Source organism: Pseudorca crassidens, chromosome 3, assembly GCF_039906515.1.
Source record: "Pseudorca crassidens isolate mPseCra1 chromosome 3, mPseCra1.hap1, whole genome shotgun sequence".
Classification (NCBI taxonomy): domain Eukaryota; kingdom Metazoa; phylum Chordata; class Mammalia; order Artiodactyla; family Delphinidae; genus Pseudorca; species Pseudorca crassidens.
In genome coordinates this window covers 116,327,165-116,353,433 of record NC_090298.1, presented here as the reverse complement: position 1 = coordinate 116,353,433, position 26,269 = coordinate 116,327,165, and the positions used below count along the sequence as shown (strand labels likewise).

General features: G+C 34.0%; 1 protein-coding gene across 7 annotated transcripts in view; it reads right to left on the bottom strand.

The window, feature by feature from the left end:
• Positions 1 to 1,163: 1,163 nt before the first annotated feature.
• MATR3 (matrin 3) overlaps positions 1,164 to 26,269 on the bottom strand; it is a 48,207-nt gene continuing 23,101 nt past the window's right edge. For 3 of the 7 annotated variants that reach the window (XM_067731890.1, XM_067731889.1, XM_067731891.1), the window contains 14 exons: positions 19,092 to 20,179; positions 14,057 to 14,118; positions 12,927 to 12,968; positions 12,486 to 12,598; positions 12,180 to 12,232; positions 11,625 to 11,750; positions 10,991 to 11,116; positions 10,633 to 10,800; positions 6,511 to 6,642; positions 6,134 to 6,177; positions 5,645 to 6,020; positions 3,912 to 4,278; positions 3,295 to 3,416; positions 1,164 to 2,248 (listed from right to left, as the gene is read on the bottom strand). In XM_067731890.1, the coding sequence (XP_067587991.1) occupies positions 2,198 to 2,248; positions 3,295 to 3,416; positions 3,912 to 4,278; positions 5,645 to 6,020; positions 6,134 to 6,177; positions 6,511 to 6,642; positions 10,633 to 10,800; positions 10,991 to 11,116; positions 11,625 to 11,750; positions 12,180 to 12,232; positions 12,486 to 12,598; positions 12,927 to 12,968; positions 14,057 to 14,118; positions 19,092 to 20,003 (2,694 nt within the window). In that variant the 5' untranslated portion in view covers positions 20,004 to 20,179 and the 3' untranslated portion in view covers positions 1,164 to 2,197. The remainder of the gene's footprint in view (positions 2,249 to 3,294; positions 3,417 to 3,911; positions 4,279 to 5,644; positions 6,021 to 6,133; positions 6,178 to 6,510; positions 6,643 to 10,632; positions 10,801 to 10,990; positions 11,117 to 11,624; positions 11,751 to 12,179; positions 12,233 to 12,485; positions 12,599 to 12,926; positions 12,969 to 14,056; positions 14,119 to 19,091; positions 20,180 to 26,269) is intronic. The other 4 variants (XM_067731895.1, XM_067731894.1, XM_067731893.1 and 1 more) reach the window with 2 other exon arrangements.

Below are 26,269 nucleotides of genomic sequence, written 5' to 3'. Positions count from 1 at the left end.
TTACAAAAGTTTCCTTCGGGCTTCCCTGGTGGCGCAGTGGTTGAGAGTCCGCCTGCCGATGCAAGGGACACAGGTTTGCGCCCCGGTCCGGGAAGATCCCACATGCCGCAGAGCGGCTGGGCCCGTGAGCCACGGCCGCTGAGCCTGCGCGTCCAGAGCCTGTGCTCCGCAACGGGAGAGGCCACAACAGTGAGGCCAGCGTACCGCGGAAAAAAAAAAAAAGTTTCCTTTACCCAGGATTAACAGCAGATTAAACTAAAAACTAAAATGCTGGTGGGAAAATTTTCAACTTTATAGCTGGTTAAAGTGGAAACATTCCTCTTAAATAAAGGTTTGCCGTAATCTGGGAAATAGCTGTTACAGATTTATTAATCACTAGCAATTTATGAGAATTTCTGCTTTCAAATGCTATCAAATGAAGATATTAAACATTCTTTTCTCCAACTTGGTATATCTAACAAAGTAGGATCTATGAAAAAAGTTATCATTGACAGAAAACAATCAAGGGATTCCTTGATTTGTGTACACAAAATGCTTTGTGTAGCTGCTGTTAGTTAAAAGTTGGAGTTAAACAAAAGCAGGTAATTAGTAAAGGCCAAAATTAAACTACAGAAGTAAACTGGCAAGGATTTTTTGTGCATGTTACATTTAAAAAAGTGTCATCTGCCCCTCAGTGGTAGATCATAATATTTCTTTCAACTATTTGATACATCCTTTAATACACTTGGACCTAAGAGTTTCAAAGAGAATCCCTTAAATTCTTATTTTTTTTAATTAAAAATTTGTTTGACAATAATTTCTTATACCTATAATCCCAACAACTTTGAAAGGCTGGTAAAACCAATTCTTGTTATTCCATGTTACTTCCAATTTTATCGTTAAATACTTAGACATGTCTAAACATGAGCTTTTACCATTTCCTCACCCGTAACGTCTTAAAACTCCAAGGTTTTAAAAAACTATGAAGAAAAAACCAAGAAAACAAAAACTATGAAGAGTCCCATTTTCAGTTATGTAACAGGAACAAGAAATCCACCAGCACTAAAAGCTTTAAAACTCAGATCTTTAGTAGCAGTCTTTAGAACACTCTAAATTAAAAATGTAATAATGTTAAAGCATGCAAAAAGTGTAACAGTGAATAAAACCCACAACTGACAAATATATTGGTTAACATTTCAAACATGTATAACCAATGAACATGGCCTAGGTTTTTTTTTATTGGTACTCACTTCAGAAACTTGAATCCACAGATATAAGCAGTATATAACCAGAAAGTTACAAGTAAACACAGATTATACATGCAAATTTCTGTTCACAAAGGTCACATATGCAGTATATGAATTAGAAGCGTGCGTCTAAGATTATGGCCAAACTGTTTTTAAAATGCAGAAATGTAAAATTACATCTTGAAAATATGAAGAGATGGTCTACACACTTCAAAAATCAAATGTGCTTATACCAGATGTATGACAGCTACAGGATTCAAGTGACAAGCAATATCTCAAGAAATTAATACTGGTCAAAGAGAATGGGAATATTTTTACATTTCACTGAAAAAGACAATGACTACTAGAATACGAAATCTAGCAGGAACTTAGGGAAAAAATTACAAAATCTAAAGCCAATTACTTAGTATTTCTTATTACCTAAACAGCATGACATTAAAAGAAAACTGCACCTGCATTTTAATTACCAATCTCACATTAATGAAGTTCTCAAAAATTGAAACAAAACCAAAAATGCTTCGAACTGCAAATGAAAAGTCTGCAAGGCTCAGATTAAAATGTGGAATGTTTCAGATGAAAGTAATAAAAATACAATTGGTTTTGTTCTTTATTGAATGGAATCAAAAGTTTTGACATTTCTTTGAAGCTTGGAACTACTAAATTTCACTTCTCTGAATGTTTCTACGTATCTTTCTTAGTGGTGCAAGTGTCTTAAGTAGCATATGAAGTCAGTCTCTAACAAGTATTTCTGTCTGTTACCATTTTGATAAAACAAGAACAATTCTTCTTTAACTTAACCGTATATGTATTTTTGCTATAACACTTAACACATGAACAGACGTCTATTATTTTTCCACTATAACAAAAGAGTACAATAGTTTTCTAACTATCTGTATTGTATTTAAAAAAGGTTAACATTTAAAAACAAAGAACCATTATTTTCTTTGAAATCATTAAGCTTCTTGCACATCTTAAGCTTCCTTCTTCTGCCTGCGTTCTTCTGCCAATTTATTCAGAAATTTCTGAAAAGAAAATAGAAAAAATTTTTTTACAAGGATTAAGTCACCGCAGTGAAACATAACAAATGGATTAACTCCAAAACAAAATATTCTATCCATGTTTAGGGACTTGAGTCTAATTTAACTATAACCTTATCAATACTTTTAAGATCCAGTTATTCTTATTAGGCAGGTATGAAACTAAACTGGACACCACAGTAAGGCATGGGAGAAAAATGGTAAAACATGAAAGTTATTTAATGTGCAATTAAGACTAACTTACAGAGATGATCAAAGACCATAACAGCCACACAGAAGTACTGCTACACCTCAAGAACTTAGTTAAAATGACATATATTTATTCAATGACTCTTCCACTAAGCCAAGCAGACAAAATATTTATATTAAATTGCTGCTACCACTGAAAATAACCACTGTTCTTAATGCTCTACTTTATAAATCAGTGTTATCTACAATTATGAATTCTTTAACTCTTACTTTCAAGTTTTTCCCCATTATTTATTTTAATACTTAGTCCTTAAGCCACTAAAACACCAAACTTCAAAATATCCAAACAAATTTGTTATGCTTTACCATGTTGTGCTTTTTTAATGTATCCTTTTATCTTTATATTCTGTTGATCATGAAACTTACTGAAGTGTCATTATTAATATATAATAATTTAAAGTCAATGTAAAAATCATTAAGTATGAAGGGATATGGCACTTTATAAAGCTGGCTTTCAGGCCTCCAATATCCAAATTAGAGAAATCACAGTCTAACAACCATTTGAGAATACTCAAGTAACTTTAACTATACCAAAGAATTTATAACATTTAGAACTATAAATTTAGAAATTACTCAATTATCAACACTTAGTTAAGAGTGTTTTCTAGACAGAGGCTTAATTGACAGATGTTTCTAGAATTCATTAAACTGCTCAAGGCCCATCAATAAAGAATGTTATCTCCAGGATAAAGCATGCTGGGTCCACAGACAGTACTTTCCATAAACTTACATGATTTGCTAGTTTTCACTAAAGAACTCTCCTCTTTTAGATATAGCCTTACCTTTAATTTCTGATAATGAGGAAGGCTGCTGCAATGAGTATTCTTTGCAACTTCTTCATTTGTATAAAAGAGTGAACACAGCTTACAGTAAAACCCTGTTTTAGGTATCACATAGTCTATACCTAGAACACAAACATACATTCTTACAAATTCAGTAAACTGAAGATTTCAATAGTGTTCTCAAATCTTTTTTTTCCTGTCAATATAATTTGAATGAGGTAACATTTGTGACAAGTCTAATGTAGCCTAAGCTAAAACAAAACCAAAACCATGACATTGTTAATAGTTTTTACTTAATTGATGTTTAAGGTCCCACATCTAACTGTTCTCTTAAAAATATTGAAATAGAAAAGGTAAACAAAACAAAAAGCAATGTGAAATTCTCAGAAAACTTTATGAGAAAAGAGAACATATTATGGAATGGTAACAAAAGATAATACAAAATCACGAGACATGGGTAAGAGGAAAAAAGAATGTTCCAATTAAGATTTACAAACTGTTTTGCATAGAAGTAAATTAAGAATGTTATCAGAGCTTATGTAAGACCAATTTAAAAAATCTTATTTAATAAGAGTTTGGGAAGGGTAAGAGGGGAAGAACAAAGCCTTAAATCTCACCAACAGGAACATTGGGCTGATACGGTCCAATTCTATACTCATCTGGGATTGTATAGTCCTCCTTGTTTTCATCACTTTGGCCATCTGCGTTTTCACTTGTATCTTTGTTGGGATCATCAGCATTCTCGGCAGATTCAGCACCTGGTTCTGTATTTTCCTCATTTTTAATTCCATTTTCCAACGCTGCTTCGTTTTCTTGGTCAAGTTCCTCGATCTTGTCCACCTTAATTTCAACCAAACCATCATCATTTTTGTCACCAGATTTAAATGCCATGCCCGATTTACGAAGTTTCTGAAGTTCCGAATCTTCCTCATCACCAACCTCATCTAGAGTGACAAAACCTTCCATACTCCCTGGGAAACGACGCTGTTAAGAAAGACAAATTTACTCTGCAACAATTATCCTGCAGCATCCCTTCCATTTGCTTTACTTGAAGGGAAAGGGATAGCGTCTTTGCCTTCATTTTCTCAAAAAAAAAAAAAAAAAAGCTGACTTCTTCCTTTTTCCCCTCTAAATTACTAACCTTTCAAAAACACCTTAGCCTGTTTTAAAACTAAATAATCGAAGGCTTGCCTCATACAAAGAGCAGAAAATAAATATGAGGACATTCATATTCCATACTTTCTGAGACTATTCTGCTGCTAGGCAATGTATTGAAGAACTGATTTGGTAGTTGAAAGATGTCCTTCAAAGAAGGTATCTTATGGTATAAATCTTGCTTAGAGAACATTCAGTCTAAAAAATAGCACTGTGGTTTAAAAATCAAGCTCTGGAGCATGACTGCTTTGGTTTAGATTTTGGCTCTGCCATTTATAGGCAGTATAACCACAATCTACTCAATTTTAACATATCTTGATCTGCTCATTCATGAAATGGGGATAACAAAGTATCTATGGCATAGGGTAATTATAAGAATCAGTTAATCAGCACACACAGAGCTTAGGAAAAATTACAGCATGTAATAAGCGCTCAATAATTATCAGCTCTTAAGAGTGCAAACATAGCAGCCAGAAAAAGAATCTCAAGACTAACTTTTTTGACCAAGCCATCAAAAGCTGGAGGTAAGTATTAGTTTCCTAGTAGCTGAGTACTGCTTAGAAGGAACCAATGAAATAGGATTATAAATATCTCATTTCAAGACCCATTTATCTTAAGGAGCTCCAAAGGGGCTCCTTAACATAGGTAGTCAATACACCATGGGTCTCTTGAGTTACTATTCTTTTACTATGTACGTATTTTTGTATTGATACTCGCCTGATATGCTCTTATATGTGACATGTGTTCTAAGAAAAAATGTTTTAAAACCTATTAAAATATCTAATCAAGGTTACATTTCTTTAACAGGAAAATTCTTCAAATTCAACCATTTTTGACAAAAGGTTTTTAGTGGCCTGGGTCAGTTAAGTTACTGTAAAATTCATACCCCATCTTTTAAAAAAGGCTGCCTACTACTACTTACACACTACCACTACAAAACAGAATCATATGTAGTTTTAAGTCTTTCTCCTTCATTACTAAAAAGTTCCCTTTGTGAACTGACATTTTTCTTTTGAAAATTAGTCCTATTTAATCTATTTATTGCAGAGTTTAGATTTCAATGTTTTTATTATTCGTATCTATTTTTTCCTAATATAAGTGACTTCTCTTTACTGTGACCCTAATATATGTAATTTGAAACGTTTATCTGATCTCATTTTCTACTAAAACAGGTCAACACATAATCTTCCTTTACCTTTTTAAGCTTTTTCTTGGCAGTTGCTGAAGCACTCGCATTTGCATCTTTTTTCACAACTTTGTCTGAAGGTTCCTTTTTCCCATCAGATGCCACATCCCCTAAATTAGCAAGATCTGTCTCATCTCCCACTGAACTGCCACTTTCTAGCAGTGCTGCTGCTTCTTCTTCATCTACAAGTAGCTCATCTTCAGATTCAAGAAGCATGTTAGGTTCTTGTTCTGCCTGGTCATCCTTTGTATCTTTTTCACCATCTTCTCCTGATTTCTCTTCTTGTTCTTTACCTTCGGTTGTACTTTCAGTCTTCTGGGAACCATCAGTTTTGGATTTCTTATCACTTGGAGATTCTTTGCCATCTGGAGAGTAAGACCTTTTCCTGAAACCAAAAGATACATCTGAATTAATTCACCTGAGCTGGAAAACAGAAGTTTTTAATATACTAGTGTACACAAAGACACAGACACAGACAAACACACAAAGGGAAATTACCGGGACTTATCTTTTTTCAGTAAGTCAATGCCTCTGTTGGGAATCTAAAAGACAAAATTTTACAGAAGTTAAATAAATGTATTAGAATTTGTAGTATAATTATCCAATTAACTAATGACTGATGACCATCCTTTATATATCAACTAAGCTTATTCGATCTCTGTAACCATACCTAAGAATTTAAGCTGAATATAGTTACCAATTCATTACAATCAACATTTCAATAGAGCAGGGAATAATAAACATTTTATTAACAGAACTCTGTTCAAATAAAATCTACCCTATATTCTTGGCATATAAAAATGTTTATAAGAATGTCATGGCTTGAAAAGCATGAAAACAAGCTTTATAATGAAGTAGAATCAAATACTACATACCCTGAGTACCAATTTTTTGTATTTTTCAGACAGGTCAACTTTTACACATCTCCCTTGAAACCAAAGGGCCTTTTTCAAACAGTGGTCAACCATTGCCATTGCATCTTCTCTGGTCTCCATCTCAATAAAGGCCTGAAAAAAAAATTAGCAAAGACATTATTTTTCAGAGAATTGTACAGAATTTTAGAGCTTATTTTTTCTACCTGTTAGGAGAATTTAATCTTTAGTATAGAGACAGCAGTAAGAGTTAAAAATCACCAAGTGAAATAAGGGCAATTTGTCAGATTTACAAAGTATCTTGTCCAAATATTAAACCACCTGTATGCAATCTTTTTGCAAAAGTAATTAAAGTACTAAGCTTAGAAAATATCACTCACAATACATTAAGGAAAAAAACAAAAAATTAAAAAATAAAAGTTTGGAAGGATATAAACTCATGTTGCTATAAAAGGGTTAACGAAAAAGAAAGGATGCTCTCCTTATTGTGAATTTTAAAAATGAAATACAAGTATGACATAACTTAATCCATCCATTAAACTCACATAATTTGAAAAGTCTTTAATATCCAGTGTTTGCAAAAATCTCACTCTCAGACAATGCTGGTGTGACTATAAATGAATAGTATTTTTTGAAGAGCAATTTGACACCATCAAACTAAAGAAAGCAAGTATCAGGATCCAAAATTCCAATTCTGAAATTGTACCCTTCAATCAAATGCATAAATTCACATGCCACAAAGTCCACAGCAGCATTAATGGCACAGCCAAAATACTAGCAACTCTAATATCCATCAACTAAAGAAATTAAATTCATTACAGTTTACTCAATGGAATCATATAATGTGGAAAACAACAGTATGATATAATCCCATATGAAGTAAGGGGAAAAAGTATACCTATATACACAAAGGAAGATCTTTGGAAGCAAACTCTGGAAACAAATAGTGTTATTAACCAAGCAAGAGAAAAGATCTTTACTTTCCACTTTATTTATTCACTACAAATGAGGACATTAAACAAAAAGCAGACAAAACTTAAAGCACTTTGAGAATTAATCTTTAAATACAGCTTTACTGGAGTATAACTGCTTCACAATACTGTTAGTTTCTGTTGTACAACAAAGGTAATCAGCCATATGCATACATATACCCCCATATCCCCTCCCTCTTGAGCCTCCCTCCCAATCCCACCTCTCCAGGTCATCTCAAGGCACCGAGGTGATCACCCTGTGCTATATGTTGCTGCTTCCCACTAGCTAACTATTTTACATTCGGTAGTGTATATACGTCGATGCTACTCTCACTTCACCCCAGCTTCCTCCCTCCCCAACTCCATGTCCTCAAGTCCATTCTCTATGTCTATATTCCTGCCCTGCCACTAGGTTCATCTTTTTTTTTTTTTAGATTCCATATATATATGTGTTAGCATACGGTATTCGTTTTTCTTTCTGACTTACTTCACTCTGACAGACTCTAGGTTCATCCAACTAACTACAAATAACTCAATTTCGTTTCTTCTTATGGTTGAGTAACACTCCACTGTATGTATGTGCCACATCTTCTTTATCCATTCATCTGTTGATGGACATTTAGATTTGGTTCATCTCCTAGCTATTGTAAATAGTGCTGCAGTGAACACTGTGGTACATGACTCTCTTTGAATTATGGTTTTCTTAGGGTATATGCCCAGTAGTGGGACTGCTGGGTCATATGATAGTTCTAATTTTAGTTTTTTAAGGAACCTTCATACTGTTCTCCAAAGTGGTTGTATCAATTTACATTCCCACCAACAGTGCAGGTGAGTTCCCTTTTCACACCCTTTCCACGGGCCTCTCACTGTTGTGGCCTCTCCCGTTGTGGAGCACAGGCTCTGAACGTGCAGGCTCAGCAGCCATGGCTCACGGGCCTAGCCGCTCTGCGGCATGTGGGATCTTCCTGGACCAGGGCACGAACCTGTTTCCTCTGCATCGGCAGGCGGACTCTCAACCACTGCGCCACCAGGGAAGCCCTAGATTTTTTGATAATGGCCATTCTGACCAGCGTGAGGTGATACCTCATTGTAGTTTTGATTCTCATTTCTCTAATAATTAGTGATGTTGAGCAGCTTTTCATGTACCTCTTGGCCATCTGTATGTCTTCTCTGGTGAAATGTCTATTTAGGTCTTCCGCCCATTTTTTATTGAATTGTTTTTTTTGATATTAAGCTCCATGAGCTGTTTGTATATTTTGGAGATTAATCCTTTGTCCATTGTTTCATCTGCAAATACTTTCTCCCATTCTGAGGGGTGTCCTTTCGTCTTGTTTATGGTTTCCTTTGCTGTGCAAAAGCTTTTAAGTTTACTTAGGTTCCATTTGTTTATTTTTGTTTTTACTTCCATTTCTCTAGGAGGTGGGTCAAAAAAGATCTTGCTGTGATTTATGTCATAGTGTTCTGCGTATGTTTTCCTCTTAGAGTTTTAGTGTCTGGTCTTACATTTAGGTCTTTAATCCATTTTGAGTTTATTTTTGTGTATGGTGTTACGGAGCGTTCTAATTTCATTCTTTTATACATGAAGTTGTCCAGTTTTCCCAGCACCACTTATTGAAGACGCTGTATTTTCTCCCTTGTATGTTCTTGCCTCCTTTGTTGAAAATTAGGTGACCATATGTGTGTGGGTTTATCTCTGGGCTTTCTATCCTGTACTGTTGATCTATATTTCTGTTTCTGTGCCAGTACCATACTGTCTTGATTACTGTAAGCTTTGTAGTATAATTTGAAGTCAGGGAGCCTGATTCCTCCAGCTCCGTTTTTCTTTCTCAAGATTGCTTTGGCTATTTGGGGTCTTCCGTGCTTCCTTACGAATTGCAACATTTTTTGTTCTAATTCTGTGAAGAATGCCATTGGCACTTTGACAGGGATTGCACTGAATCTGTAGATTGCTTTGGGTAGTACAGTCATTTTTACAATATTGATTCTTCCAATCCAAGAACATGGTGTATTTCTCCATCTGTTTACGTCATCTTTGATTTCTTTCATCAGTGTTCTATAGTTTTCTGAGTACAAGTCTTTCGCCTTACGTAGGTTTATTCCTAGGTATTTTTTTATTTTTCTTGCAATGTTAAATGGGATTGTTTCCTTAATGTCTCTTTCTGATCTTTCGTTGTTAGTGTATAGGAATGCCAGAGATTTCTGTGCATTAATTTTGTATCCTGCAACCTTACCAAATTCATTGATTAGTTCTAGTAGTTTTCTGGTGGCATCTTTAGGATTTTTTATGTAGAGTAGAAAATTATGTCACATCATCTGCAAACAGTGACAGTTTTACTTCTTCTTTTCCAATTTTCTTTTATTTCTTTTCCTTCTCTGATTGCTGTGGCTAGGACTTCCAAAACTATGCTGAGTGGCAAGAGTGGACATCCTTGTCTTGTTCCTGATCTTAGTGGAAATGCTTTCAGTTTTTCACCACTGAGTATGATGTTTGCTGTGGGTTTGTCATATATGGCCTTTACTATGTTGAAGGTTCCCTCTATGCCCATTTTTCTGGAGAGTTTTTACCATAAATGGGTGTTGAATTTTGTCAAAAGCTTTTTCTGCATCTTGAGATGATCATATGGTTTTTATTCCTTAATTTGTTAATATAGTGTATCACATCAATTGATTTGCATATACTGAAGAATCCTTGTATCCCTGGGACAAATGCCATTTGATCACGGTGTATGATTCTTTTAATATGTTGTTGGATTCTGTTCGCTAGTATTTTGTTCAGGATTTTTCTATCTGTTTTCATCAGTGATATTGGTCTGTAATTTTCTTCTTTTGTGGTATCTTTGTCTGGTTTTGGTATCAGGGTGATAGTGAATTTGGAAGTGTTCCTCCCTCTGCAATTTTTTGAAGAGTTTAAGAAGGATCGGTGTTAGCTCTTCTCTAAATGTTTGATAGAATTCGCCTACTATGACTTTTAAACAACTACCACTTGGCTAGAAAATTTATCTATAATAAGCTAAAGAACCACTCCACCTTGGATGCCAAATTACCTCCCCACCCTTTCTTCACTACAAATGAGGATATTAAAAAAAAAAAACGAAACAAAATCTTAAAGCACTGTGAGAAATAATCTTTTTCAAAACTTCAACATGTATATTACCTGACTTTTCATCCTCATCAGTATATAATTCTTAATTTTCCCATAAGGCTCAGCAAGCTTGAGGACAGCACTGTCAGAATAGCCAGAATGAGGTAAATTGCTGAGATGTATCACACGTCCAAGCTCTTGTTTTTGATCAAACTTCTGGTCTGGCTTCCCTTCAGGTTTCTTTAATTTAATAAATGGGAAAAAAAAGGGAGGGAGGGGGAGTCAAACGTTGGTAGGTATGCCGTAATTATTAGTTAATAGTTAGGATTATCCTAGATATTAGCAACAATTTAAAATATCTGTAAGTTAGTAAATATTAAAATGATGTATCAAATGGTTGGTAATACAAATCTGGAAAAACAGATATTACCTTTATTCTTTTATACTTCTGGGATAAATGAACTCTCACTGGCTTGCCAAATACTAATGCTGGTGTGGTTGTATAATAATCCACTGCAGCCTGAGCATCTTCTGTGGTTGCCATTTCAATAAATGCCTAAAATGGCAAAAAAAATTATTTCCCCAAACCAACCAAATTCCACACTGCCCAAGTCTTTCCAAAAATATTTAGTCATTAAATAGAAAGCATTTTCAAGAATCTAAAAGCAAAACAAGAAACCCAGCATTGCTAATTTGCTATTTATTAACGATCACCTCAGATTTTATTACCATCATGATACTAAAACTATCATTTATTATGCCTACTGAATCTGAAATAATTTGGTGCCATTTGGGTAAAAGTTTGAAATGGTTTTCCAAATAATTATTCTTATATAGCCCTTATAGTAGCAGCAGTGTAATAATGACAATGTTACTGCTTAAGAATCACAATTTATAAAGTTACTAATAATCCATTAGTACTAGAATTTATTACTGATTAGTTCAACTATTGGCCCTTTGCTCTATATTACATTCCATATTAATGATTTAAGCTCTAACACAAAATTATGTAATCCCCTTAGGAAATATTTTAGTGATCAATAAATACTACACTTAACTCATACCTCATTAATTTTATTTAGAATCAGATGATTTGAAATAACTCCAAATGGTTCCACCAGCTGTAATAGTTGATATCTCAAGTTTTTCCCTCGCTGGAAATCCATGATGTGAACAACTCGGCTAGTTTCCTATCCATTAGGAAAAAATCAAGTTAGTAAACAAGTCTCTTTAGAAGCAATACGAAACAGGTTATGTATTATATTAAAACTTTTATAATCTACAGCCAACCGGAAAAAACTAAATATTTAAAATATGTCACTGGGGCAAATCTCAAAGTTCCAGAAAACAGTATCTGCACTGATATTTAAATTGACTACCTTGTACATAATTAGATAGCAAAGTTCTTAACTTTGAATCAAGGTGAGATCTCTAGACTATGGACATAGGTGAACAAAGTTTTAACTCTTATCAAAGTCATATATAAAAGCCTGATGATTTTCAAACTAAAGCAATCTTCCTAATAAAGACTATGACACAAATTCAATTAGCAAGGATTCAAGTCAAATCACATTCCCCCGAACAGCTAAAACAGTAAAAGCAAGAGCTTTATTACTGACCACTCTGCCCTTTTGCATGTGTCTTGGTCCTTGCAGGTTTCCATTTCCAGCACCTTTATAGGGAAAAAGTATATTTTTCAGTCTTGTAATAAATATACTTGCGCTACCAGGCTATTTTAATTGAAAAACAGACATTTTTCAAACACAAATGAAGGATATTACAAACATCATATGAGTACCACATGTCTTCTCATGCAATGTTATTTCTGAGTTACAGTTCTATGACACTTCTTTTGCCTAACATCACTGCATTTAATTTTTATGATAAAAGCTCTTAGGGAAAGGTAACATGAATTTTATAATCACCCAGATTTCCTCTTGGTCCAACTGCTGGTCCCCCAAGATGAAATGAGGGAGGCGGAGGTCCCAGAATTCCTGGTGCTGGGTTTGTAGATTGCTGCAACATGAATGGATCACCCCTAGTATAATGTGAAAACATAAAATACAAAGCATGATAAAGTCCATCAGAAATAACTAAGATTTACTGCTAAAGCATTTGTATGCCTATGATTCCAATCTTTGGGGGCATTTATGTATGAAGTAACTAGGGAAAAATCTATAACAATAAAATAAAAATTACTACATGAGATAGTTTCTAGAAATTCTTTCACCCACAGTGACTTTTACCAAACTCTCATATTCAATAAAGAAATTAAGAAAATACTGTTTATGAAATGTTGAAAAGTTTAACCTGAATTCCTTACATTGATCTCCTTTACAAACAATAGCTTAAAAAATTTAACTTACATTGTGTGTCCTGTATCATTGTCAGGATTCCATTCTGGGTAGCTTTAAAAAGACCAGAAAATTAACTTTAAAATAAAACTGTCCTATTCACAAAGTAGCCTCGTTTGGCCTTTAAAATAGAGATTATTCATTAGTAAAGTTATACAGAGTCTAAGTGTTAGAAATATTACAGTTTAAAAACATGACATGTAGATATTTCCAAAGGAAAATTTCAGAGTTTCAAATTAATCCAAATGAAGGAGAATAAACTTGTTCTGTATTGCCTGAAAATGTAGGTAATGTATGTTGCAATTAAAATACTCCTGTATTTGGTTTTTTTTGGCCATGCCACATGGCTTGTATCCCCAACCAGAGACTGGGCCCTTGGCAGTGAAATTGTGTGTAGTCCTAACCACTGGGCCGCTAGGGAATTCCCTATATTTGTTAATTCACAAAGAGGAAAAGTGCTGCATGAGGGACTGGAAATGTGGATTATATAGGGAAACAAAGACTGACCACAGATTTTCTTTCTCCAATATTAAATACCAAGAGCAGAGCTGAGTTGTGGCACTAGACAGAAAGGACAGCCCCAACAGAGCATAGCATATGTGAAAATGGCCACTTCAGTGAACAATGGGTATCATGTGCTATTTAGGCAGGGAGATTCTTTAGGAATTCAATTTCATTCTAGCAGCTTAAACTCAGAATCAAAAGTATCTCAAAAGCAAAAAATACATCCTGAAGGGTTTTGCTTGAAAACTAACTTGTAACTTCTAGTAATTTCCCCCCTTTCCACATCATCTATATTCTTAGAGCACGTATTACTGTTACTGCAAATGCTCTTATGAACCTGTTCTATGTATCAAAGGCTATCTTTAAGTCTATTAATTCTTTCAATTTGTATAAAAGAACCAACGTTTATTAACCCTAGAAATAATATTAAATAACAAAGTACCACTACCACTGCATCTAACATCCCATATACAATTCCAGATCTAAACATTTTGTTTGTAATTGGCATTGCCTGGACAGTATCAACTATGCAATAATAACAATGTGGATATTACAAGTAAACGGTGAACTCCCCAAAGCAATCAATGGGTGTTTCTGATTCACGATAAGGATGCTTTAAAGGTATTTCAAACTCCTACATTTCAAGAAGAAGCTGGCATCGACGACTGTGACTTGCTCCATTGATATGTTGACTCCACTCCTGTAGCAAAGTAAATTAGCAGAATTAACAAAAATAAAACTAAGGTATTTTCATTTGAACCATTCAAAATCTAGGATGTTAATCTATACATAGTATCATAAGCAGAACAAACACCTGCCCATTCACTAATCACACTGAATTAATTTAAAACCATTTCTCTGAATCCTTGTAGCTTGATCCTGCCCTCAAATACGCCATGCACATTCTTGGAAAAACTGGATAACTTGGTTAATATACTAAGAGACCTGACACGGAAAAGATATAGAGTTAATAAAGATCAAGAGTAGTAACTGACCTTGAGATCAGGCATATTAATTTCTGCTGTGGACGAAACTGAATTTTATTTACATATCATTAGAATTGCTTTTATAGAACTCTAAATATGATAAAAATATCCATGCTTATATCACTTTAGAAAATATATACTATAAATGTGAATAATTAGTTAAAAATAGTATCTTTAATTTCATCCAGCCTTTGAGGTATGTTGCAAGTGTACTACAGCCATAAAAAGCTAAGTTGATTCAACAGGAGTGACTTTTCTAGAAAATGCTCCCATTTATCAAAAAACTAAGCTTCCATTATATTTCCCAAAATCAGAGAAGCAAATTTTAGGAGTGTCCATTTCTAAATTTTAGGGAGGAAAACATTTTATTTCTTCAGTATTTGCTCCTGTGTGATTATTTTAAATTTGAAGGGATTAATTTTTCCTAATTTATGCAAATAAACTTTCCTTTCTTTAGTTAAAAATTCACATGTAAATGATTAACATTTTAGGCAATATAAGAAAGAGTTAGGAAAAGTAGGCTTTGCTGCCAGACTGCCTACATTTAATTCCCAAGGTGCCACTTACTAGATGTGAATCCTTCGTATAAGTTATTTAAATTCACTGTGATTCAATATTCTCCTAGGATTTTGTGAAAAGTAATGAATTAATAAAGGTAACCTGTTTATCAGAACATTGCCAGGCACATAGAAAGTGCTAATAATAAAAAAATTTTAAAAAGAAAGAAAAGCAACTATTATTACATTGCTTATAAAGAAAGCTATCTTGTTTTACACTTCCCGCTTTACAAGTATTATTGTTTCACAAATCCCCACAAAATAAGGCAACTTTTCCAACACCCACACTACCTAATACATTATATTTGGAATATAAAACATGGTCAGGCAATGTTTTAAAAAGGGAGTCTCACTTAGAGCTGAACTAAAATAAGGAACTAAATTACAAGAGACACCATTCTGAAACTTTTCAAAAAGTTTTTATAAATGGGATCTAATTTTTAAAAACTAACTTACATTTTGAGAGTTTACACACATTTCTATGCCCTACTAAAATTAACTAAAACTGTGAAAGAGGTAAAATGGAACACATTCAAACAGAATGGTACTTCTAAGAACTTGGGGAACTATCTCTCAAAGCTGGATTGTCTTTTTAAAATAATGGCTAATAAGTAAGGAACTGGAAGAGATCTCTCCAGCTGGCTCTACAACCAGATATTTGGGATATAAAACATTTCTACTTGCAAAGCAACAGACCACCGACTTGTTGGAGGCCACTTTAAAAATGGCTGTAACCAAGAGGCGCCATAGGTAAAGTTCACAAAATTCAGAAGCGGGATTAAGCAAATACGCTAACTTAGAATTTTAACGAAAAATATTCAGATTTAAAATATCCTTGAGAAGTAGTGTGTTGGGAGAGGAGCAAAAGTTACCCTATTAGGCATGCTTCTAATTAATAGGAGATGGAAAGGATATCTAGTTGACCAGAAGTTATTTATATCCAATCCCCCATGATCTTTAAAGGTTCAAACTTGTGAAAGTATGGCTGGTCTTACAAAGTACTAGAAGGAAAGCCAAGATCAAAGAATCAGTTATATATCTCCCAAACCCACCCATTACTAATCTGCACTACCATACCTGATCTTTTACTGTTTGGTCTAAGGTGAGGATTAAGAGCCAAAAGGTTTTTAAAAAAACCTATATACCCTTGGATTCTACATGGAGGTAACTCTCACATCAGATTAATAAAGAGTAAGGATTCACTTTTTGAATTCAGAAGTTCTGCAGGAAAAACTACATTCACCTTGATGTCACTGAGATACCTAAATTATATAAAGAAAAGATAATTTGGAGAAGCACATGTGGAATGGCAGAATAAAGAATAACTTAAGGGCTTCTAGAATACTGAAAGGAAAATATGAACTCAAGTGACAAGACAGTGAAAAGGCTGTAGTGGCCAGTTTTCTTTAAGTGAAAGGAATTTTGAGGCAAGTTTGAGGCTGTGTAGAAAAGCAACTTGATGTTCTACAATGACCTAGAAAGAAATAAAAGCAACACCATCACTGAAAGTTACTTAAAATATCAAAAATAATGATGACAAATTAGATGTTTCTCACCTAAAAGTTTCTCATTTCATAGTAAGAAGAAGTTTTGATCATGTAGGCTATTTAACGTTACTACTAAGTGAAAAGAACAGATTTTCCAAGTTATGCAGCAATACCAGAGAGCAGGATTAAATGTTAAAAATTTTTTCATTATCTACTTTCTCTAAACTCATTGATTCTACATCAGCTATAAATTAAAAAGATCCCTACTAAAAGTGAGTATTTTTTCCATAATGAAGATATCCAGAAAACATTAGCTATGTTAAGGAAACTAAAATACATTAAGAGAATCCAGGTGCTAAAACTTCTTAAAATTGGTACAATTTACAAATACCATAAATTTTGTAAACCAAACAATCAAAGGGCCTCTAAAGTAATTCTTAACTGTTTCTAAATTTGTGATAAAATACCCAAACTAGCTAGGGTACATGCATTTTTACAGGTTAAAAGTACCTCTTGCACTAGGTAAGGTGTCTTACTCTTGAATTCAAAGTTTCAAATATATTCTTTTGTCAATTTAGGTCCATTTACTATCATTATTTATTAATATAACTGTTAAGGAACTAGAAGGTAACAACATTTGGAGAGAAAAGTATAATCATACATAAAAATAGAAACTTTTTTTCTGATTAAAGTCCTTCTTGGTTTTCTTTTGTGTTTATTTACTGAATTGTTTTCCCATGTGTAAGCAGCAAAATTAAATTACTGCTCAAAGTCAGGAAAAGGAGACTTCCAACAACAGCTTTTGATTTATGATGACTCCAGTAGCAAAGATTTTAAGTCCCTTACAATCACTTTGAGACACTGTAACTAGCTATCTTCCTTAGAGTTTAGAGAGCCTATCTGAGAATATTTCTCGTATTGCCATTTCTGCGAACAGGCAAGAAGTAACAAAATACTTTGAGTCACCAGTTTAATGGACCTTTTCGTTAAATCAATTCATACCAGACCTAAAACTTGAAGTTTGGTACTGAACAAAAACTAAATTCCATGATATACTTTAGTGTATCCAACAAATCTGAAAAAGGAAAACACCAACTAAATATAATTCCCTAACTTTTATGAGTTTGTGGTTCTGTCTTAAATGAAAATTAATCTATGAACGTAAATTTAGCATTTGAAGTTAATTTATTTTGACATGGATTAAAGATTAAAATATTCCTTGTATATTTAAATTATTGATGCATTAATTCAAAAGATTTTTGTATTATAAGGAATACATATATTTAGCTAGGAATTATTCTTAAAGATATTTTTCAAAGTACTCTGTAAATTCAAATAATGTAAGAAGTCTCTTCTCTTACTTATCTGAGACAAAAATATTGAGATCCAAACACAGAAAAGGGATTGATTGGTAATACTTTTAAAAAGATTAAAAACAAAATCTCTAATGACCTATATGATATAGTTTGCTCAAAAATCAACACTCACTTAAAAATGCATTTAAAAGGGATAGATATGAAAAGAAAATGACCCTTCCAAATGTTAATGTGAAGAAAAAACCCTGTAACAGTAACCATCAAATCAGTTTCATGGCAGCAACATGTTCCAGTTAAGTACAGCACATCAGGAAAAATGGATGGTCAGATTACAGATCAAGCTAGTGGAGTGCTAAAATGTTGACCTTAAGTCAACTGCACTGTATTTTGGGGGGAAAAAAACCAGTGCGAATGATTAGCATTGAAAACGTTGAAAGAGAAAAGACAATATATTTAAAAGGACATTTTGAAAAAGTTCCCATTTTGCCAGATGTGATAATTAAAGCAAAGGAGAATTAGATTTTTTTTTTCCTCAAATGACTATACCAGAAGTCTAAGCCTAAGTCAGAAAAAGAACATGCTTATGAGGAACACAGAGCAGGATACTGCAGTAGTTGATTTTCCCAAGTCTCTAAAGGGATAGATGCAATATGGGATAATAAAAAGTGAGTTTTGAAGTATGTTTAAGAAAGTTGTGGAAAAGGAGAAAAAAAATGATGAAAAAATTTCAGTTATAGCATGAGAGTTTGTGTTAAAGGGAAATTAAAAAAGGAAGAATGAACTAATCTAAAATATGAAATATACTGAAACAAACACCAGGGCTCTACATTAACTCTTTCCCTGTAGCCACAGATAAGGAAAAAAAGAGAATTGTTCAAGAATACATCTTTACTACATACGAATCAGTAATTAAGACAGATGGAGAGCTGATTATCTAGCATCCTGAATGGCAGAGCACATTGACTGCAAAAAAAACAAAAACAAAAAAATATATATATACTTAAAACAATTCAACAAAGCAGACAAAAAACCTGCTTAAATATACGATTAAGAAGAACATATTGATGCCAAAAACCAACAAGATAATCCCAGTGGATGACAGCTTTGTGGCCAGAAGTAATCTAGGCAGATTGTATTAATGTAAAGCCCTGGTTTAAAATGCTCAAAAACAATTACCTTCGAAATAAAGTAAGTGTTCTCAAAAGTATAAAAATTCTTGATCAACTCAATGTCACCAGACTACAGAATTAGAGTAAAAGATATAGGTAAATACAGAATAGGCACTACAACGTAAAAGAAATTAGAAGTATCTGTTGCATTAACTCACCTTATTAGAATGAACTGGCAAATCACATATAGAGCACAGATGGGGATAACCCTTCGGTAAGAGTCCATGGAAGTCTTCAATATTGCTACTTGGAGGAGCGCCCCTCTTTTTCTCAAAGAGAGATCTCTCTTGTAAGGGGCCAGGACCACGTCCCATTCTCTCATACTCACTGTCAAATTTATGATAGTTATGCGAGGTCTCACCAAAAAAAGAATCATCCCTACACCTTTCTCCATCTCTTAATCTGTCATCTTCATAATCCATTCTGTCATAATAACCAGATTCTTGAGAACGACTTCCATGGTCATAATCAAGCACTGGGTTGAGACTAGGACCACGATCATCAAAACTATCTCTTCTAAAGTGCCTTTTTTCTTCCCAATCGTCCCTAGGTACTCTGTATGGTGGCTCCCGTGTAGCAGATCTGCCATCTCTACCATAACTCAATGTAGGGCCTTCTTCAGTTCTCCTCCTTTTAAGCTGTAGAAGGATTTGGGGCAAGTTCTCAGGAGTAATCTTGTCCTCTGGATAACGACTCAGTTCATCTAAGTCTCTAGCAGACAGACCAAAGCTGGCCAAAATGTTACTGGCCTGGTCTGCATCTCCACGGTGTTGAGAAGACAAAGGGAGCGGACCTCTACTTCCAATGTTAAATATAGACTGCAAATTATGGGAAGAAGTACTAGCAGAAGACAGTGCACTATGAGCTCCTTGTTGATTCAATGAAGAACTCATTCCAAGATTCATTAAACTAGCAAGGCGTGCAGTACCCTGGTTCATCCTTCCAAGAGATGCTGGCATACTTAAAGACTGGGTAGCAGCAGCAAGAAGGCCTATTCCTGCTGCAGACAGGTCACGCCCATGACCCTGCGAGTCCCTACCGAGAGATGACTGCTGGAATGACTTGGACATTGTAGAACTATCTCTTGTCTAGTTTATAGATTAAAAAAAAAATTTTTAGAAGATGGCCAAAAAGAAAGCTCAAACTAGAAAACTAGGTTAACTTTGCTTCAAAAAATGGTAACGCCAAGAAAAAGGATCAATAAGGACTGTAGAATCTTCTTCAAGCTGAGAACCAGCAGACAACTCTGTAGAAAAATAAGCAATTTTAGTCATAAATCCCTTTAAGTAGATGCCGTTTTTTTAGAAAAAAAACTTATGCATCATGTTGATTAAAAAAAAACATTTAAGATCTCAAACTTACAAGGAATTACATAACTTAAACAGATTTCAGATGTATGCAGAGCCTGCATATAGATATTTAAAAAGTAGTCTTTCATGCTAAAGTTTAACTATTAAAGGGAATTTCATACTGAATTTAAAAACATTTCAATTGAAGGGTTAGATGTCTGAATACATCAAAATTTCAATAAAAATATAGATGGGTCTCTTCTTTTAGAAGAATAAAAATACACCCTATAGTATGATGCTTAAGTTCCAGAAGACTAAAAACAAAAAAATCAAGGTCAGCAAGTCAAAGATGAATCAGTTGTATTCTGTTTTAGAAAATGAGACCTATTAACACTATCAGAAAGAACCAAGTAAAATCACAAGTAAACGAAGCTTAGGTGTCAAGTACCTAGTATAAGATCTAAGATCAAACACAACAGTTGAGACCTTTATGCAGCAAAATCAAATTGAGGTAAAGACAGATGTGAAGAAAAATAAGTGACTTCCTACAGTTTAAGGATTTCTGCACAAATTTAAGCCAAACAATTAACTGCCTTCTTACTGTCCATCCTGTATCAGGCAGTTGCTTATTTCATCTCTAACCTTAAAAGGTAAGGAGAACTAAATATGCTCAGTACAGAAATAGGAGACCTCCCAAGAAAAAACCCAGGTACAGGAAGTATAGGTGATTTAAAGAAGTGAAACTCCCCAAGGTAGTAGCCATCGACATTCACTTAATGCTCAGGGCCACAGCACCCCTAGAGCTCAAAACAGGTGAAAATGAAAATGAGATCTTGCTTACACAGATTTCTGTAAACATAGATTCTTTCACAAGAATAGCCCAATCACCTTGAAAATTTAAATTCTGAATGTGATCCTCCAAGATGTGTTTCCTCCAAGACGTGAAAATAATGAAATTATTTTCATTTTCTTTCTTATATTGTTATTTTACCTCAGAAATTGTTACGTAAGAATTTGGAAAGCATTTGTGTGAGCTCATAAAGTACCAGTTAAATGATATACACAATAAATGTCCTAGATGAAACAATTTTATAATCACAATTACACACAGAGGTTGATAAGTCTTAAATTGTTTGCTACATAATTCTACTAGGAGGCATTGCTCAGTTAACTTTTATACATTTCATCACCCATACCCCTAAGTACTGTTAGTTTTAAATATTAAACTTTATTAATGTAAAAACCAGGCAATATTCAATAGTTACAAGTCTATTATGGGACCAATTCCACCAATGACAGATTAAAGTAAGGAAACACTGGATGAAAACAGTGGTAGAAGAAGTATAAAAAAAAGTTGCAGGCAAGACTTTAGATTTTACAAAAAGATGTAACAAAGTTAAAAAGACACAGAAATGCTATCAGAGATGACTGGAAGTACAGAAGATGTTTTTGCACACCAAGGAAGACGAATTTGAGAAGACACTAAAGAAACTAGTTCTAGATGAGATCCATTATGTAAACTACTTAGGCCTTAAGATTAATAAAGACAAGACTAAGTGTACATCATTGGATGAAGGTTTCTTTGATATGACTTTTAAATGCCATATAGAATGCCGGTTGAAATACTGTGTAAACATTGGTAGGACCCTCTAAGTTTTCATGTATACTTTGTTTTAAAAAAAAAAAATCAATACCATTAAGAGGGTTTTTCAAAATCAAAAATTCAATGTATAGAGGTTACTATTAATTACAGCTTTGCCCTTCATTTGAGAGCCAAAGCTTTCTATTATTGAAAAGCCAGTCTTTTGAAAGAACTATTCTTTCCCTTAGGGAAATTATACTGCGGCATTATGATCGTATGTAAATATTTTAATTGATCATATTTTAAGGGAAATAAATGATTGTTGCATTACAGAATTATTTTTCTTTGTAGCATATATGAAAATGGTGGATCTGCAAAAAGGAAAGGTTAAGAGAAGTAAAGGTAAAAGGTGATAACCTTAAGACAAACAGAAAATGGATGTCAGAAAAACTAAGAAAAAGGGCAAGACAAACTATGTAAATCCCATGACAACTTGTAATTCTTAAGAATAACAATAGTTTTGTGACTCAGAGTTTCAACTTAAAATGCTCAGCTTCAACTTAAAATGCAGTCCCACACAAAGACATGAGAGTAGCATTACTGAAAAAGAACTTAAGTCAGACTCTTGATTGAAACAAAGTTCTTAAAAATCTTTTATTAGAACAAAGAAATTAAGAGAAATCAGACAAGACAGCACTGGTGCAAGAACATTTACAAAAAGTTCCTTTAGATCTTCGGTCAATGGTGAACATAAGACGAACAAGTCACTTTAAAAGGCTCCTTTAAGCAAGACCTACTGCCTATGAAAGTTAGCACAATACTGAGAGGTTTACTAAGTTACCAAGATTTTTAAAAAAGATTAGCTTCTTTTACTGTATTTTTTCCCCCATCATTATAAAGTTGCCTTTTCATAGAGATTAATAAAGCTTGAAAATAATTCCTTTGAGATAACTAACCTAGAATGTAATATCAAAATCCAATTTACCCATTTAAATTCTTTATACAATAAATTCTAAATGCCCATTAATGCAGAATCTTTCACTTCCAAAAGAGAAAGTACCTCCACCCCACCCCCAACCAGGAAACATCAGAAAAAGAACGACTAATTAGGCTTGCTTTACAAATGCCATTTAACTACAATCTGATATTCAAATTCTCAATGAACAGATTTAAAGCTCATTTTAATACACAATTCTAAATTATTAACCTGGAACTTAAACCTAGTTCATGATATAAGCGCTACTAAAGATGTTAGCTTCACCTTCAACAGATGAACAAGTATCTGTATGTATGGTTAAGAAATAAGCTTCAGTTAATAATATTCAACCTCCACATTCCATGAATACTATCTGATACTCTTTATTGGATTTATTTTCTTCAACAATTAAAAGAAATGGAAAACTAAAATATTTCAGAAAACAAATGAAAGCTTAACACATCCAGAAAGTTCATGGAGAAAACAAAGTTGTTTCATATTTCGATTTCCTATGTAAAATAAAGATTACCTATTAGTCTTATTACATATTCATTCTTTCAAAGGGTTAGCAGGAAGTGAAATGACCATAAGCAGACTTTAGTTCTTTAGAAGACATTATAGAAAAACTCTTCAGCTTCTAAATTTAAAAATGCTACGTTTTAAAGGTATCTAATACCATCATACAGATCTTTATGTTTTCAATTGTGTGAAATAATCACTTCTTAAAAACAATTTTTTTTTTTTTTTTTTTGCGGTAGGCAGGCCTCTCACTGTTGTGGCCTCTCCCATTGCGGAGCACAGGCTCCGGACGCGCAGGCTCAGCGGCCATGGCTCACGGGCCCTGCATCGGCAGGCGGACTCGCAACCACTGCGCCACCAGGGAAGCCCAAAAACAACTAATTTTAAGATGGTATAATCATAAAGGCTTGTAGAGATGTTCAGGAAAGAAATATCCACTTATAATAACCCTTTAATCTCACATAAAAATTTAAGACACAACAGCCAAAAAGCAATAGTTTCTTACAGTATTTTCCCCATCTGAATTAAAAACACAAAAGGGTGTTAAGAAATTTTCAGATTTTCCACGTTCTATCAAGGTCAAACACCCTTGCGATTTAACTTATTCATGTGAAAATATGCCAAATACACGTAGCAACCAACAATACCAATACAGTAAAAATGTCCTAACCATTTCACCAACAGATGGCAGGGACAGTTCACTATTAGTAATTTAAAGCATTGACTACTCTGGTCAGAACTTTTAAAGCAAGCAACTGACTCATTTCCAATTAAAATGCAGGGTTAGGTTAATTACTCCTTAAAGTTTCTCATTTATTAAATTTATAATGGCTTTATAAATAACTTATCAACATAGTTTCCATTTTAGAGTGTTAAGTAAATTTTCATTTTCACATTAGCTTATGTCACTATATGTTTTCCCAATATATGTTTATAACTTGTGTTTCATTTAAGGGTTTGATTTTTTAAAAAGATTGTTATCTGAGGAACTATTCAATTTTATATATTGAGCTTGAGCCACTTTAAAAACTTATATTTTAGTCTGTGTTCTTCAGTGCCATAATCTTTCAGTATGGCATGCCTTTAAGTGACTTACAAGGTTTTTTTAAAAAAACAAACTACTGATTAATTTAAATAGTAAACCCCCTAGGAAATACTGTCCCAGATTCTTTTTTTAATTGAAGTATAGTTGATTTACAATACTATATTAGTTTCAGGTGTACAGCATAGTGATTCAGTATTTTTGCATACTATACTCCACTATAAGTTATTACAAGGTAACAGCTATTATTCCTTGTGCTATACCGTATATCCTTGTTGCTTATCCAGCTCTATTAATTTCAGTTTTGTATAAAGCAGTATGTGCCTCATCACACAATAAAGATAAAACCATATAAAGCGTCGTGCCCAGGAAGGCTGAAAAACAAGTATTATTTTTAAATGCTTTAAGACTGTTGGTGTTAATCCAATCACAGACCTGGATTCAACTTCTTGATCCTTAGGCTAACACAGTACCTTCACCTGCTAAAATAGAAATCTTCACGGTAATCCACAGAAAGGGTTCCTTTTATTCAGACTTGGAACATTTTTCTTCTTCCTAGGTGTAAATGTTTTTCCTAGTGACTTTATCAACTAGACATTACATATTTTCAGATTACGCAATAGAGAAAACTGATTAAATTCATACTACAGGAAAGAAAATTATTCCATTTAACTGGCAATTTTGACTCTTGATTTGACCTAAGACACTAACTTGGCTAACTCTCCTCTCTACTTAAAAGCAAAATTTGTGGTTTTTCTCAAGGCACCATTCTGCACTCTTAAAATTTTCCCCCTCCACTCACAACTTTATGATCTACTGCTCCTGCTTTCCACAAACATTTTTACAACTCTCTGATTTGATATAAACTGAGATTTTTAGAGCCCAAATGCCTGGATTTGATTCCCAGTTCTACTACAAAGTAGCTATGTGACCTTGGGCAAATTACTTAACATCTCTGTGTTTGTTCCCTCGTATGTAAAATGGGAATAAAAATAACACCCATTTAATAAGACTTGATACATGGTAAGCACCATAGTGATCATTTACTTTATGCAATCTGATCCTCACAACCAATGAGAAATGAGAAGTAAAAGGACTGGCCCAGAGACATAAACACCTTTCACTTTCACTGCACTATTTCATATATCAACTATACTATCATGTCTCATCTCTTTCTATTTAAAGTCAGATTTAAAATCTGAACTTCGTTTCTGAACCAGAAGTCTGCTTTAAAAGACCAGATTTAAAGACTGGCAGTAACCTAGACAAATAAGACTGAAGAAGAGAAGTGGATTCTAGTGAAAGTAAACAAATTAAACCTCTTCCTTCTTCATTCTCTATTTCCAATCTACCTTTAAATTACCTTCTCATCCTTCAGAAATGCAGTCCATAACTCTCTATCTCCTCTGCCATAACCTTACCGGAGATACTCTGTCCTCTTGCCTTCCTGATGGCATCCGTGTATTGGATCCATGTTCACAGGTTTCAATATAAGCCTCCTAAAATATCACTCATTATTTTACTCTCTTCAAAAATATACTACTCGCGCCGCGGACTAACTAAGCCCGCAGGCGACAACTACTGAGCCTGCGCGAGAGAAGCCCACGCACTGCAACAAAGAGTAGCCCCCGAAAGCCCGCACACAGCAACGAAGACCCAACGCAGCCAATAAATAAATAAACACACACACACAACTCCCTACTACTTACCACATGAAGTCCACACTCAAATACAATTATTAGCTGGAATGTGTCTCTCCGTTCTCCATTTAATACTAGTAATTCTCTTAAGGCCCAGCACCACCCCCTTTATATCATACCTTATACAAACCTGTGTGTATAAACACCAAAGTTTAGAAACGTTAACGAAACCTTAGATACCTTCTACCTACCAATTTCCAGTGATTCCTCCTCCCCTTCTGCAGTCTC